The 15,909-nt window shown below is 39.4% G+C and overlaps 1 protein-coding gene across 2 annotated transcripts in view; it reads right to left on the reverse strand.

Annotated features, from left to right (window-relative positions):
- The window catches only part of gse1b (Gse1 coiled-coil protein b), a 128,115-nt gene that overhangs the window by 91,728 nt on the left and 20,478 nt on the right, over window positions 1-15,909 (reverse strand). For both annotated transcript variants that reach the window (XM_043264617.1, XM_043264619.1), the window contains exon 2: window positions 4,717-4,894. In XM_043264617.1, the coding sequence (XP_043120552.1) occupies window positions 4,717-4,894 (178 nt within the window). The remainder of the gene's footprint in view (window positions 1-4,716; window positions 4,895-15,909) is intronic.

Consider the following 15,909-nt stretch of genomic DNA (forward strand, 5'->3'; position numbering starts at 1 on the left):
ATCTAACACAAAGGACAGGATCGACTGGCCAAAATTTCAGTGCAAATTTCCTAGGAATATGTGTATGCGACGCATACTGCACAACTGGGAATATTTGCATGAACGGAGCAGATACACACAAATGATAAAGAGACAGCACACATTCCTTATGAATGGCAGATACTGGTCTGTACAGGTAGGTCAGAATAAATAGCTGCAAATCTTATGTGTTTATGTGTGTAGGGAGGGCGTGCGTATCCCTCCCGCTGATGTACTTTTTAACTGTGCGTAATAAAAGATGCTGTTGGCAAGGAAACCAGCATCTCTGACCCACAAAGAGAGTGTAAGTGTGTACAGTGTGCACAGGCAGGGGAGATACAGGGCATATGCCAAAAGGATATGGAAGACATGCTTTTAAAATTCCCAACAGGAATAATACAAGCAAAGCTACTTAAGAGGACTCAAAGAGGTGAGAATCGTGAACTGGCCAGGTTTTTGACATCAGTGTGGCTGCTCTCTGCCTCATGCAGAATATAAGAACCGGGACTTAAAAAGGGGCAAAGACCATGACTAGGGCATAGGATGATGATTTTCCATGACTTGAAAAGTTCAGTATTTTAGACCTAGCAGTGTTTACCTTTTTCAAAAATCCAATCACACATTGTCTCATCCCCATTAGTTTTGCTCCCTGCCTCCCCGCCTCCAGCTATAGGGTTTAATTCATCCTCGACAAAGGGAAAGCAGAAATGCACGAAGCTAAATGTTTAAAGTTCTCAAATCTGCAAGAAAGTAGAAACTGTTGTGACATGACAAGACATTCTTCAAGCACTTCATTAGTTTTACACAATAGTGCCCTGGCTGTCAAGACTACAATGTTCTCATTTTAATAAATCGCACACTCTCTTATTAGAGGTTTCTCTGCTCCGCGCGTATCAGCGTATCTATAGCACGGTTACAGTGAGGCCAGGACGAAAACACCATGGCACTTCCGGGCGAGATATTACCATAAAAACAAACTCAAGAAAAATATCATAAGCTCGCTGAAATCCAACCACAAAACTGACACACTAACCAATTAGAAATTTAATTGGTGGTCAGGCTCCATTTCAAACATCAGCATGTTTCACCGTAAGGTGGAATTTGCTCTAGCCATAAACAGAAAAATTATGTTTCAGTAAATTCAGTATTTTATGACTGAAATATTTAGCAATATGCTGATGTCAGGTGACGAGAACGGTTTTGAACTTTATTTGACTATCATACAGTTGTTAGTGAAAGCTACATTTGTCTCATACTAGTACACACAAACAAACTCTGAAAGGACTGCTTTAAAACTATTTAATAATCAAATCCTCACTTCCGGGGAACTCCGCCATAAATATAGTGGTATACTTTGGCACATAATATTGGCAATATAATGACAATTCCAAAAAAACGTTTACAGTGTTCAGTGAAAATCACAGGCGCATTTATCTCTATGGGAAGACATACAAGACAGACCAACAAGATAAATACATCAGAGTGCACTAGATGGACAGAGCCTGGCTTCCAAAGAAAGGATTATGGTTTAATCTGTCCAGTCAGCAACATGATAACAATGTATAGTTACACATTTCTCAAATACACACTACTTCATGGCTCAAACCACACTCTCTCTCTCTTTCTTTGCCAAAACAAATCACTGTTGGCTGCAGTGAGAAAACCACAAAATTCAACAGAAATCATGCAAAGTCTGATTAACCAATCCCTTTCCCCAAATCGTCTGCTTTGGAAGCACCCCCACTGAGCAATTCTTTCATCTTCGCTTGCTTAAAACACCTCTGGAAAGTCATATGCCAACTCACAGTGAAAGAAATTAAGGCCAGCTGACATGTTTTCGCTCACATCCAGCATCACTGAATGGATTTTGTTACCATGGGTGGCAGATATCCAATCAACATATGGAAAAAGTAGAGTCCAAACACGGTCCCTTTAGGAGCCACTGAGCTGCCACAAAGCAGACTTGTGGCTCAGTAGTTCTGCTAACACAGTTTGTATCAAATGCAGAAACACACACATATTTTAGTGTCTGTTAGGGGAATCTGGAGAAACTAATAACACTGGAGTTTGGCCCAAGCCACTGTCTCCAGCTTAATTCCTCTATCCTCCGGCCACAGCATACACCACCACACACACACACACTTTCCTTCTCTTTCTTAGCTAAGTTTATTCCTTAACTTTGCTCCAGATGAACAGTGGAAAAAGAAGGCAGCGATTTGGCATTCCACCAGCCACAAAACTGCCAAGAGACTCAAAGAGTACCCACGACTCCAGCGGCATTTTTATCACACACGCACAGAGAAACATACGAACACACAGTCATCTCGACACTCTGTCTCTCTCACAAGCTCGTCACTGTCACCTAAGCTGCTCTCATCTCCTGTCAGAAAAAGAGTGGAGAAACAGGCAGAGTTCACTTTGTCTTTTCTGCATTTGTCGTCTCATCTTTCATACACCCCTTTATTTGTACGCTTTCTCTATCTTTCACTCTTCCTGAGGAAAGCCCCAGGCATCGAGTAGCATGGTTTTTACTTGCACAGCCCAAATTCATTAAGGTTGTGCTAAGGCTGGCTCCTGTTATATATACATTTAACCTTGTAGGTGGTATTATAATCTTAAATTTGTGCTTCAAAATGTAAATTTGCCATAACTTGTGTGAACTGTATTCATTTATTGTGTGTGTATATATATATATATATATATATATATATATCAAATATATATATATATATATATATATATATATATATATATATATATATGTATATATATATATATATTTTTTTTTTTTTTATGGGCGTGCATGTGTGTAAAGTATTTAACACCCACTCTCATGCCGACTGCTGATTATTACTTTACTTTTGAGTAACGCCATAAACAATGACTAAAACACAAACACACCCCTAAACATGACAACTACATGTCCCATAAACATAATTTTGGTAGAAATGCCTTTACTGTTAGGCTGCGAGATTGTTGCCTCTTATAGAATGCCGACCAGTTAAATAAAGCAAATAACACATTAAACATACTGTATGCATTTTCTTTTTCACAACAACCATGTAAATATCTAGATAACTGTAAAAGAATTTGAGAAGACAGAATCTTACCATAGAGATGGCACTTCCTGTCTGTCATGTGACTCTCCTTCAGGATGTTTATACCTGCAGGCCTGTTTAACACTCATATATACCTAAAATTATTGAACACCTCCAAAAAACAACCATTTTTGTCCTGTATGTTGTAAGGGTCACTAGCTATGTCCTCTGTGTCTATGAGTCAGTCTGTGGTCAAAGCCAGTATGATCATATCTGACACAATCAGACAGTTTGCGTGTGTGCTGATTCACAGGACTGCGGTCATACACATCTCAGATAAACACACAATCATTCTTCCCCCTCCCTCTCTCTACTTCCTGTGCAAACTGGCCTCATCATCTCCTATTGCAGTGTGCAAATGAATGAGACTCTCTACAAAAAGCAAATTCGCTTGCAAACTCTCTTTGGTGAAGTTCTAACGTCATGATTTCATACCATTTTGTTGTTGTTGATTTGGATTTAAGCAACTGATGTTGGATTGCCGCTAAAGTGAAAATAAAATGCACATGAGTTCTTTTTGTAAACTAGGACATTTGAAAAAAAAAAGAAAATGAGGGTAAGAGGGAAAACTCAAACAAACTAAGGGCAAAAAACAGCTTGTTGCCAAATTATCACAAATTTAAAAGCCAAAGTAAAACATGTGCGGCGCTTACAGGCTATTTAAAACTGAAGGAAAGCAAGTGACCCCTACCACGGCGATACCGGTGTTACCGGTGTTGTCACACGATGATTATTTCCTCACCATCACAACCCTGGTGTCAGTGTTCAGAGAAACAGGTCAACACTTGAGCGCTTAGACTGGGACATAAGAAACTCATCTGAGCTTCACAAACACTTGCAGGCTGTTTGAACAGAAGCTGTTAAAATGTGTGGCTTAAATAATACATGAATGCTCTTCATGTAATGTCGAGGGTAGACAAGGGGATGCTTCAGGGGAGTGGGTGGCACAGTTTTCTGCTGACCCAGAGAGGGCAGAACCTCACCCAACTAAATTCCAGAGATGTGTCAGCCCCGATACTCCAAAACAAGACAATGACAGAACAGATCAAGGAAGAGCTGAAGGCTAATGCAGAATAACAGAGAGAGACGGCAAGAGAAACAAACAGATTATGTGTGACTGTGATGAGAAGAGACAAAAGATCTTACCACACAAACACTACAGAAAGTACCACACCGCTAAATATACAGGCTTTTCTTCATTTATATTTATAACGTGTTCCAATACCCATCCATAGTACCACACTGTTAATTTCGTCACATTGATAAACCGCACACTTCATTTCTATGCACATTTTAACAACAATGGGACACACTCTGAAATTTCTCCAGTCTTAGGCTGTTTTACCAAACTCACAGTTTCCAATGTAGGTCGCTTTAAAAACATGAAAAAGAACTGTGCATCTTTCACAAGAAACACGCAACAAGCTTTGGCACACACTCTACGGCAAAAAGTAAGTATAAGCAGACAATAGAAAATAGTATTTTTTTCACCACCAGAGCACACATCACATCAATATCTTGGAATATATTCTTGGAAAGGGAATCATTAAAAATGAGAGAAAGGATCAGAAAATACAAGGTTGGATTTAAGAATACTCACTGGGCACAGAGCTGTCTGCCTTTTCCACTTTCAAGCTACACAGAGGTGAGGTAGCAGAAGACATTCTAGGTTCAAATGATGTTGTGTGGTCTTGATCTGACACGTCTGCCACAGTAACTACTGGTGGTCTGGCCTCTGCATCCTTGCTGCCGCTGGCTGACTCCTCCACCATCGAACCCTGCAATAAACATTTTGAATTAACGTTCTTCAAAGAAACAACACAGTTTTACTTTTTTAAAGGGCTATAGTAAACATTTGTAACACTTATATTAATCGAGGTTTCTTGCAAGTTCTTTCGTTTTTTTATGACAAATCTCGACCCCATTTCTGACCCTTAAGATTATGCAGGTTGTACAGGTTCAGCTGCTCCCCGGTTTGGTGGCTATTGGGTCATCAAACGGAAAATCAAAATGTCCTTGTTATTTACACATATAAAAAGCTACTGAAAAATAAAACACACCTCATGTTCCAGTTACAAAACTGACTCCCAGTTAAAAATAAAACACCAAGATCTGGAACAATCTCCTGATAAGCAACTACCAAATGCAGACCGTTAATTATAAATGAATTAATTATCCAAATAATCTGTCTTAGGTATGTTTAACACTGTGCTGGATCATGTGCTGGTCCTAGGAACATGACCAGCTAAGGAACAGCTTAGACAGCTCAAACAAACAGCCATGCTTCAAAACATACCTAACTAGCATATGCTGTTTAACATGTTTAACATGCCTCTAATCTAATTACTCTCTAATTGTGAAAGGCCGCTATATAAACCCTCAAACAGTGCGCTGATAGCCACATGATGAAATGTCTCCTCAGCAAGCGGAGCAATGACTACATACTGCCAGAGCTAATAGGCCCTGTCAGCTGCTCCACTGTTTTTAGCAGCTGTCTTTACTTTGATTTCTGGGGAACGATGAAAGTCTCATCTTTCAATGGATAGAGCCCAGATATAAGACAGACTGCTCCTAAATCCATCAGGCGAACAAGAGAGACAGAAGAAGAGAAGACATGGAACGGCACCAGTAGATGAGCACTGATGAGATACTGCTGACCAAGTAAGGTGAGATGCTGAAGAAGAAGTAACAGGAGAGAATCTATCAAAGAGAAGTCTGGAGTTCAGCAAAAGCTTCTGCACTCAAGTATAGGCACTGTTTTTCGTTGTTGTTGTTGTTTGTTTTACCATATAATCATGATAACGAGTCCAACACTGGACAGAAACACCCTCCCCCCAATATAAAAAGTATAATTATAAATTATAAATATAAATATTATAATATACATTTATACATATATAAAAACTCAAGATTGTGTTGTGAGGTGATCCTCCATCCTACAAACTCTCAGTTGTCTGAAAGTAGCACACTAGCACACCTGGCTCAATCACCTTTTTCCTTTTTTGCAGAAACGATGTATAAGCACAGAGATTTTATGGTATGCGTATCAATGTAGCTGGCCCTGTATCGATATTGTGACACATGGTGAGCAGTGAACCACGCTTAATTTAAATACAGGAACACAGTTTAAAACGGAGTAGAAAATGCAAGGTTTCTAAAAAATAACGAGTAGAGCATAATGTATACCAAAGCAACCTGGCCGCACAGGTACACAACCAGGGTTGCCTGATGTAAAGGGACGTCATTTCCGAATCTGTTGTGGAAAAAAGAAAATAAATGTCTTCTCTTTGTTAACCTGGCAACCAAGTGCTATCCGCACTGTGAATAAATACACTTGCTTTCTGAAAACACCGGTTAACTTGCAGTTTAGTAATCTCCATTTTAATACTCTATTATTAGAAAAGTGTAATTCATCAAGTAATAATTTGGAAAATGGATAAAATTCCCACCGTTTTGTTGCGTTTTATAGTGTAGCTCTTCAGTGATCAAATAATTTTATTGATAAAATTGCGGGGAAAAGCAATAAAAAGAATGGGTCTCATTCATTCATTCAATCATGATTCATCAAAAACTTTCGTACTAAAATTTATTCTAAATGTACCAATATATTCAAGAACAACTTATACCACACGTACGCAATAATCATGCAAGCTCGGGGCCTTATAAGCACCCCGCGGGCAGCGTGAGGTGCGTGAGGTACTGTGAAGACAGTTCTTCTAATTTTTATTTTTGATTTGTGCAATGATAACATACAGCAATGTTAAGATTATTTTAATATATTAGAACGAGTACGTTACAATATGAATTTATCAAAATGAGTACAACTTTTATGAAAAGGTGTTTTGATCAGCCATAAAATTATAAATAAATAATACTGAAATGGTCGCCTTCGCCCTCCCACACTCTGACATGATTTTCAAAGCCCCCTGCTTTCAGAAACCCTTTGGGATGAAGGTAAGTGCTATTGATTTGCACTTTCTGTGTGAGCTGACCAACTGACTGCTTGCCTCTCAGCATGGCCCTGACCTGTCCTGTGTGTGTGAGAGAGAAAGACAGAGTATATAATTCCTTGAAGGAACCTGAGCTGCATCATACAACGCTTTGGGAATACATCAGCATGTCCACGCTCTGAACCTGTTGTGTACTCTGTCCAATGGAAGGGCGAGACGTCACAGGCGGGCGACGTCAGAGACAGGAAAGCTTAAAAGCACATGCGGTGAAACTGGTGTCAGCCTTCTGTCATTAAGCAAGCGCTCTCTGTGCATCTTATTTACCGTTGTCTGTCTTGTTGAAGCACTGTGTATTATGGATGCTAGCAACGGAGAGTGCAAACAGAGATCCCATAAACAGTGTATGTGCCCCTCAGGACGCCTCAGGACTCATGCACACACTGTGACTGGAAGCAGAGTATGCGGCAGTGGCTCTCGAGGGTGTGCTCCACTCCAGGAAGGCTCTCTTTTCAAATGATGGAACCTTTGCCAGTGTTCCTTGCAGACATGGCCCAGCTGCTGCTGCCGATGCGGAGTGGCGGCTGCATTCGTGGGGATCACAGAGGGATCCGATGAAGAGGATTGAGACGATTGACTCCCTATCTCTCTCCCCATCCATCAAAGCCAGCATCTCCCTGGGGTTGGAAGCCCATTCTGAGGTTTCTTCTCTCCAGAGAACACATCTTTCTTTGTGGAGGTTAATGTTGTCAGAGTCACGGGGGAGCCGCACCCTCAGTCGCCCAGGTACAAGGAGCTGTTGGAGGTGGTGACCCACGCTGTCACCAAGCTTGTTATTGATTAGCCAGCAGAAAAGTAAGCCAGGCCGCCAAAGAGCAAGCTCGATGAGGGTTTTCTTTGGCCTCAGCCACCACCTCCACACTGGAGCCTGTTTTTCCTGGATCTCTACACGAGATAAAACCATTCTAGGCCCGCCTCTTAGTCCCCAGCTCTGATTACTATGCTAATGTCGCAGGGTTGGCAGAGCGTGGTTATAAGACAATGCCCCCTATTAAGAGAGTCAAGGACTTACAGGTCATCTCAGTAGCTCCTACTCACCTGGACATTGTGCCACAGTATATCGTGCTACAGGCCTTCTGTGCTCCACCCTTTCAGGAACCAGACCAGGAGAAGTTTCAAGTATATGTCTAGTGAAAGCATTGGATGCATTGTGGATGCCATCACCCCCTATGAGTCCTCTGGTCTCTCAACTCTGGGAGTTGAGGCTCACTCAACCCAAAGTGTGGCGGCTTTTAAGGCCTTCTTTGCAGGTGTCTCAGTACACACCATCTGCAGCACCGATGACTGGTCTATGCCCTTGATGCAAGCCACCCCTGGCTTATCGGTTCTCTCACCCTATAGCTGTGCTTTATCCACAATAGACAGGGATTTGAAAGTCTGTTGGTGTGGGCATCTCATTCCCTAAGTGTGACACCAGTTTCACCCCACATACTTTTAAGTTTCCTGGTCTCTGACGTAACCGACCCATGATGTCTTGCCATTCCATTGGACAGATCAGATTCAGATATTGGTCACGCTGAGGTGTTCCTGTATTCCCAGCGTCTTGCTCCTTCTAGGAACCAGGGTACGTAACCAAGAGACCTTTTTTTTTTATTAATGGCAGCGGCTATTTGCAAGTAGCAATAGATGCTATTTACACTAAATGAAAATGGAATATTTTCTTAGCATAGATGCTAAAAATAGCAATGGCAATAGCAATTCTATTTACACTAATTGAAAAAAGCAGCATTATTTAGTGAATGCTATTTACACAAATTTTGCTATTTATACTACTTATTGCAAGTGGCAATTATCTGCAGCTCAGCAGTGAAGTACATTATAAAAAACAATGCAAATTGAGTGTAAATGTTAATTTTAATTAAAATGATTAAATACATGCCATGGTTAAACAACCTTATTGGGACAAATACATCCCTGCACTTACCTTTACAATACCCATTTATTTATACCCATTAATGTCTTAATTTTTATTGAAAATAAATGTTTTTCTGATGTGATCTGAAATTTAAAAAGGGAGAAATTTGTCAGAAGGTGGATTCAAATCCAGGTCAATCACGTCAAAACTAGGCTGCCATATACCTGCACCACTGGAGCTGCTATCATATGATTGCTTTTGCAATAATGACTAGCCCAATCACACGTTGCTGGGTGGACTTTGTGTAAATAGTCACTGCCGATAAGGTGGGGTATTTGCACTTATAAATAGACACTCTATTTATGAATCCCCTTGAAGAAATTAATTCAGACTATTGTAGTGCTATATATATATACAACACTTAATACACATATACAGATATTCAAGGTACACCATACATACGACACATATGTAATGTGAATAGAATATCTGTGTGTGTGTGTGTGTGTGTTTGTGTGGACCAGGTCATAAGGATGTGTATTCAGCATCAGGCTATTTATTTAAGGGGAGGTGATGATGATTCAGTGACAGTTGATTCACACTACACCGCCTAACCAACAGCAACAACCACAGCAAACTCTGTCTGTCACACCCAATGCTTCTTCTATAATTTTGTTTCTAACCTTTCGGTCACCTAAGCAGAAATCATACCGCGCTGTTCCCTATGCCTTTCTGAGAAATGTATTTATGTAGCTCATGGAATTCTGTTCAGAGAGTGTCTGGTGTACTCCGATGATGCAGAAAAATGACCAAAACGCACACAACAAAATCGGAGTAGATCCCATAAACACATAGAATAGAATAAAAATATGGATCCAGTTAAACTATGCAAAAATGCATACACTATACCAAATAGCAGAGTTTCTAGTGAGTTTATAATGATTTCTGTCAGTTAGCTGGCAATTATCTTTCTGTTCCAAAATCGATGATTGCTTGGTAAAAGAGGGCTGGAGTACAACAGTACCATCTCTATCTATCCAATATATTTTTTTTAGAAGATTGGGGAACAAAACTGACAGCAGCAATTAAATAACTTATGGTGAACAGCTGCGTGGTTTGATCAACTATTGTGCCTGACTGGTTGTTTACTAATTGCTTGCTCTTTCAGTCGTATATGTCTCTAATTCTCACTCATCATCAGCTTTATCATCTGAGTGTGTGCTTTCAGCACTGAAGACAGAAAGAGAGATTAGTGTGTGATGAAGTACCGAAGGCATTTACTTCATCCTGTTGCGTGTCAGGGTTAAAGGTCAGGGCAGCTTTTAGCAATGCACTCTGAACCACTCGCACGCAATCAACTGAGTTGGTTTGGTGTGTTCTGATGCAGTCTCTCATGTCATTTCCTCTTTAACACCCACCTACATACAGAAATAAGTTACACAAAAAAAAAAAATGAAGAGACACTGTTAAAACCTCCCTTCAAATGCATGATTTTAGGAATACAGAATACTTACATGCACACAGCACCAGATAAACACCTCGGCAGGGTGCATGTTCAGTCCAGGAATTTATAATTAATCTTGGATAATTTACAGCAAAAGACACCTATAAAAAAGTGCTGTGCGCACACCTTATCTCTTCACTTTTTTCCCTCTGTCAGAGATGCGACCCGTTCATACGCAAGAGCACAAAATTGAGTTACAATTTCAGCATTCTTCCTGTGGAATGAATTTGACTGACGGCACTCTGAAAAGGGTGGGTTGATGAAAAGTACGCAGACATATTCCTTGAATTAGAGCTGGTAAAAGTGGGTGGGTCCAATATCACCGGCCTTCAAAAGTCGGCGCTTCCTGTCCCACCCGCATACAGTGCTTCCGACGCCCATGAGTGTGACGTCATCATATTGCTCAGACCTTGCCCGCAACCGCTGAGGAACTGTTCTGTATTAGCATATTTCCTCCTTCAGCCTCCTTTTACACTGTCCGCCATTTTCTCTGCACAAGCAGCTGTAGTCACAATAATGTCTCATAAGCAATACAGGTGTTTTGTAGTCGGAAGACGCACGAGAGCACGATTAGTTTTGTTTTTGCTGTTAATGCACCATGAAATGCAAAAATTTAAAATAGGGGTGGAGTTAGCGTTAGCTCATTATCATTTAAAAAGACATGCACCAACATGGCTTGCTGAGAACAGAGCAGTTATGATAAGATAAAATTGTGTTGCTTACATGAAAGTGACCGTGACATGAAGACTTTTAACCAAATGATTTAGTAGACATATCATAGAAGACCCTAAAGAATCACACCAACTGATATGAAAAGGTATGCGCCCTTTAAAATATCTATATTTTCTTTTCATGCCTTCTTTATTATGTTTTCATTTGTTTAATCTGTTTTCCGCGTTAATGCTAGGGTTCGTTTATGGTTTACCTATTCAATAATTCAATAACTGTAATGCTTAAAAATGTCAAGAGACCCTATTCTGAGAAAAGTGCCAAAACAATCCTTTAATTCTGCCACCTCTTTCGTTATCGGTCTTACTTTCTTCCTGTATAAACTGTTGGTTGACTGCAGTCATACATGCTGCATATGTTCTGTGCGAGATAAGAACCTTACATCCCTCAGGGAAGACCACAACACACACACACACACACACACACACACACACAGAGCCAACCATCTGTTGGCCGTTACATTGTGAGGAAACACTTATAGCCCAGAATGAATAACACTGACAGGCCAGGATTTGTGTGGTTGTTCTTTTGTCTACGTGTTATTGTGTCATTTGTGCTTGTCAGCTTATAACTGTAAATAAAAGAAGCGCAATTATCTGTCAGAAAATATCAAAGAGGTCAGTAAAAGGGTTTCGAAACGTTTTTGCATGAGTAGCTTGATAAATTCATTTTATTACAGCACAGTGACTCAGTTCAACATGACTGTTTTGTCATGCAAATAAATGCTGGCTAATACTATAAATAAAGGGATACAGCACTTCCAGCTCAATACTGCCACCTGGTATTCAGGGCCACTGATACTGCGTGAACTGACATACTGTGACGCAATTAACTTCCATTGGATCTCCTGCTCTAATTTGAACCACTGCTCACAAAATCATCCTACTAAACACAGCCTATTTTCTTTGCAAGCTATATAATTGAATGTAGATAAGTAATGGTGAGAACAAGAATCAGTGTTACCTAAATTTTAAAAGAAAAATCAATATCAAAATCAATAATACTTAACTTAACACTAGTTTTAATAATAAGTTTTATTTATTATAGTTTTATTTTACTTTTTACATGTGCTTTAGAATATTAGTCAACACATCAAAAATAATAAATATAATATAAAATGCACCCTTATTTTACAGTGCACTTGTAAAAAATTTTTAAATAAATACATACAATTTAAATATAATTTTTAATATTTTAAGAATACTACATCTGCACTTTTAATAAAATTAACCACACTTATCAGGCTGTATATGGCTAGTGATATATCAATTTATTTGATCTGTGATAAGCTAAATTCCTAATAAGCAAGATGAGGGAAAAAAAAAACATGTAGAAAGTAGAAACGAACACCAGCAATCAAAGTCTCCATTACTTCAACACCTCCACTGATCGCTGCACTAACCATATGCTCTGTGCGTGTTTGTTTTTCTCAAACGTTTCTCTGGTGTGCCGTGCGTAGCTCACAGTGAGAGGTTTGAAAAGCATCCAGTGCTTCTGTCTTCCTGTAAGCATGTCTCCTAGCAACACACGCCGATTCCGAACACCAGCTGCTGCAGAGGATATCAGGTGTGATGAGATCAATTTATGACCACATACACGATATCAGATATTTGAGCAGTTAAATGTTTGGCCACACTTTATATCATATGTCTTTAATGTTGCCTTCGTTAGCTAATAGAATTATGCTACTTCCCAATTTTAAAGTTTTAATGCCACGTTAAAGAGCTTTGTTGTTGGAGATAATAGACCACTCTAAATGTTTACAGACATTGCGGTGTATGTGATGACGCAAAGTGATGACACAAAGATCTGGTTTAGTCTGCTTCGCTGTGTATAACATTGTAGAAGTATCGAACTAAAATCACAGGCAGAAATATAGAACAGTTTTGCACTATTTCCATGTCTGCTTAAGACACTCTCATGTATAACATTCTATTTGCACTCTCAAAATGGTTAATAGTTTTATTAATTTTATTTGGCAACTAAAATTAGTAACTTTTCTTAATTAATATTGTTGCATCAATAAACACCTGATTTAAATGTGAATTACTAGATTTTAACATTTTTTTAATAGAACAGTTTTGTCAATATATAGTTTATTTTTTGTGTTGTGTATGTAGAGCAGGTCATTTATGGCACTGTATGCATTAAAAAATCTATTTGCACTCTACAAAATGTAGTAATAGTTTTATTATTATTATTATTTGGTGTATTAAAATGTATTATTATTAAAATGTCAATCAATAATATGAGGTCTTAATGAATGTATTTTTCTGACAAACAACAGCGCTTGGTAATCCTGGTGGATGTTCAAGCTTCTATGGCTGATTTATAGCTCAGATCGATGGGTTTCTGTAACAAAATACACAAATTAAAATTAAATATGTCTTAAATACAACAGCGCCATGTTACGTTGAGTCAGAAGTCAACCAAGAAGCCAGAACTCAGTTTTCTATTTTGGGTGAACCAAACAAAGACGTTAGATATGAATGTCTGCCTATGGGCAACAGGGGTCACACAGATCAGACCAGCTACGCTCATTATTGAGGGCCTCATTCAGTCATCATATAATAAATACAAAGAGTGAAGCAAGAAACCGTGAAAATGAACAAGCAGCTGTGTGAATGTGTCTCCAGGTAACAAGAGATGGGTTTCATAAACTGAGAGACTGTCAGCTGTTCCAGCCATGACCCTGATCTCACAGCAGTGGACGGCTTTCACTTTGATTTGTGTGTTAAATTAGTGGTTCCTATCCCTGGTGCTGGAGTTTCCCCAACACTGCACATTTTTGATGTATCCCTTATCTGATGTATCCCTAAATTTTACATTTGTTTTATTAAGGTGACATCTAAAATGCTAAGTGCAGGGCACCCCAGACTCAGGGTTGTTGACAAGGTCTGCATGACCAGCTGTGCTTTGATCATATTGATTCCAGCGCAATATATAACAAAATGATATTTGTAGTTATGGGTGGCATGATTCGTGCATTTGTACTGGATTGTCACGGTACAGACACCTCATTTCAGTACATGCAGCCTTATGACAAATACAGGCAACTTCCATGAGCTGCGCACTTGAAAACACCAGTGTCCTGACATTTTATCCTACCCGTCAAATTTTCCTACCAGGGCTTACTGCACATATGCACGTCAATATTGCATCTTTTTTCTCACGCTGAACAACTATATTTAACGTATTCGAAACACATGCTCCCATACTAAGTAGGCAAAAGCAGTAGGTGAGTATGCTTGAATCCTTAGAATTCATAAAACAGTAGGCGGACATTGCACTAATTCTTGTGAGAATCGGACGTACGTATACTAAATTTGCATTCTAACATGCCTACTTACCTGATATATAGTAGGAGAAAACAGTCAGAAACCTCAGCATTCATTAAAGAATAGGTGAGAAGTTCCCGGATGTCCTACTGACACTTTATAGACACTTTTCCATCCCAGATGCCAGAGGATATGTCATCATCGAATGTGAATCATCATTAAAACAGAATGTGACTTCAATCAACAAACCTGAAAGCAAAACTCAGGTTTTTTAGAGTGATTAAATTTAATAACGTTATTCATTAACACAGTATCAATGCCTGTAACAACACAATTCTTCATAGAGTCATTATTCAGAGAATGGCTCGGAGGGAGATCTGAAGAGTCATAATGATAAGTATCACTTGCCATCACAGTGGTTGTCATTATTGCCATGGTTCCTGTTAGTGGTAAATGGGGGTTTAATAGAATGAAAAACATCTGTGCTGTCATTTAAGCAAGAAGAATGCAGTGAACGCCACCATCGAAAGACATGCTGGTGTTCAGTAAGTCAAAGATTTGAAATGTCACAGCAGCCATATGGAAATGCTGGATATAACAGCAGCTTTACACGCACACACACACACACACACACACCAATAGCAGAAGGATAGCACTTGTTTTTAAACAGCCGTGTCTATATGGATCTGGTCGTGAGAGGTGGATTATCTGGCTTTATCTCCTGTTTTACAGCTGCACCGTGGCTCAATGGTAAACGCTATCATTGCACAGCAAGGTCCCTGGTTTGAGTTTTGGCTGAGCAGTGAGGATTTTCCGTGCGGGCTTTTCATGTTCTTCCACTCCAGTTTGCTGGGTACAATTAACAATCCAAATCCAAAGAAATGCAGAATATGCTATGTAGACACTATACGGACAGCATCCCCTCAACTGGTTTGGAGAACAGACCAATGCCGCTGGGGCCCTGCTGTTTCTCTGCTTCTGCCTGTATAAAAGTGAGAGAGCAAGAAGAAACGATTTGATGGGAACTTTCTAATGTTAAATATTTTTTGTCTATCATCCGTTCTGTGTTCTTTGCGTCTTTGAAATGAAATGACTTAAATGCTGCACGCAAAAATTAAAATAACTTTCAAAATAATGCATCACGATCGACTGTAGAGCTGCCTTCTGCAATGCCTCAAAATCGGAGCAGAATTTCCAACGTTATAACTTGGCAACTCGCGCATCGTCTCCGATTCCAAGTTCCTAACTCTTTCGAACACATTCATATACGCACAACTTAAAATGATGATATTTCCAACTCCACCGCAATGTTTTGACCATTTGGTAAAAAGGGAAACGTGTGATTAATATAAAGCTTGCCTTAAAAAAAGAGATAAGAACACACAGTTAAATTTGAATGGCTGGCAGGAAAAATAAGGTT

Source organism: Puntigrus tetrazona, chromosome 18 (genome assembly GCF_018831695.1).
Source record: "Puntigrus tetrazona isolate hp1 chromosome 18, ASM1883169v1, whole genome shotgun sequence".
In the NCBI taxonomy this organism is placed as follows: Eukaryota; Metazoa; Chordata; class Actinopteri; order Cypriniformes; family Cyprinidae; genus Puntigrus; species Puntigrus tetrazona.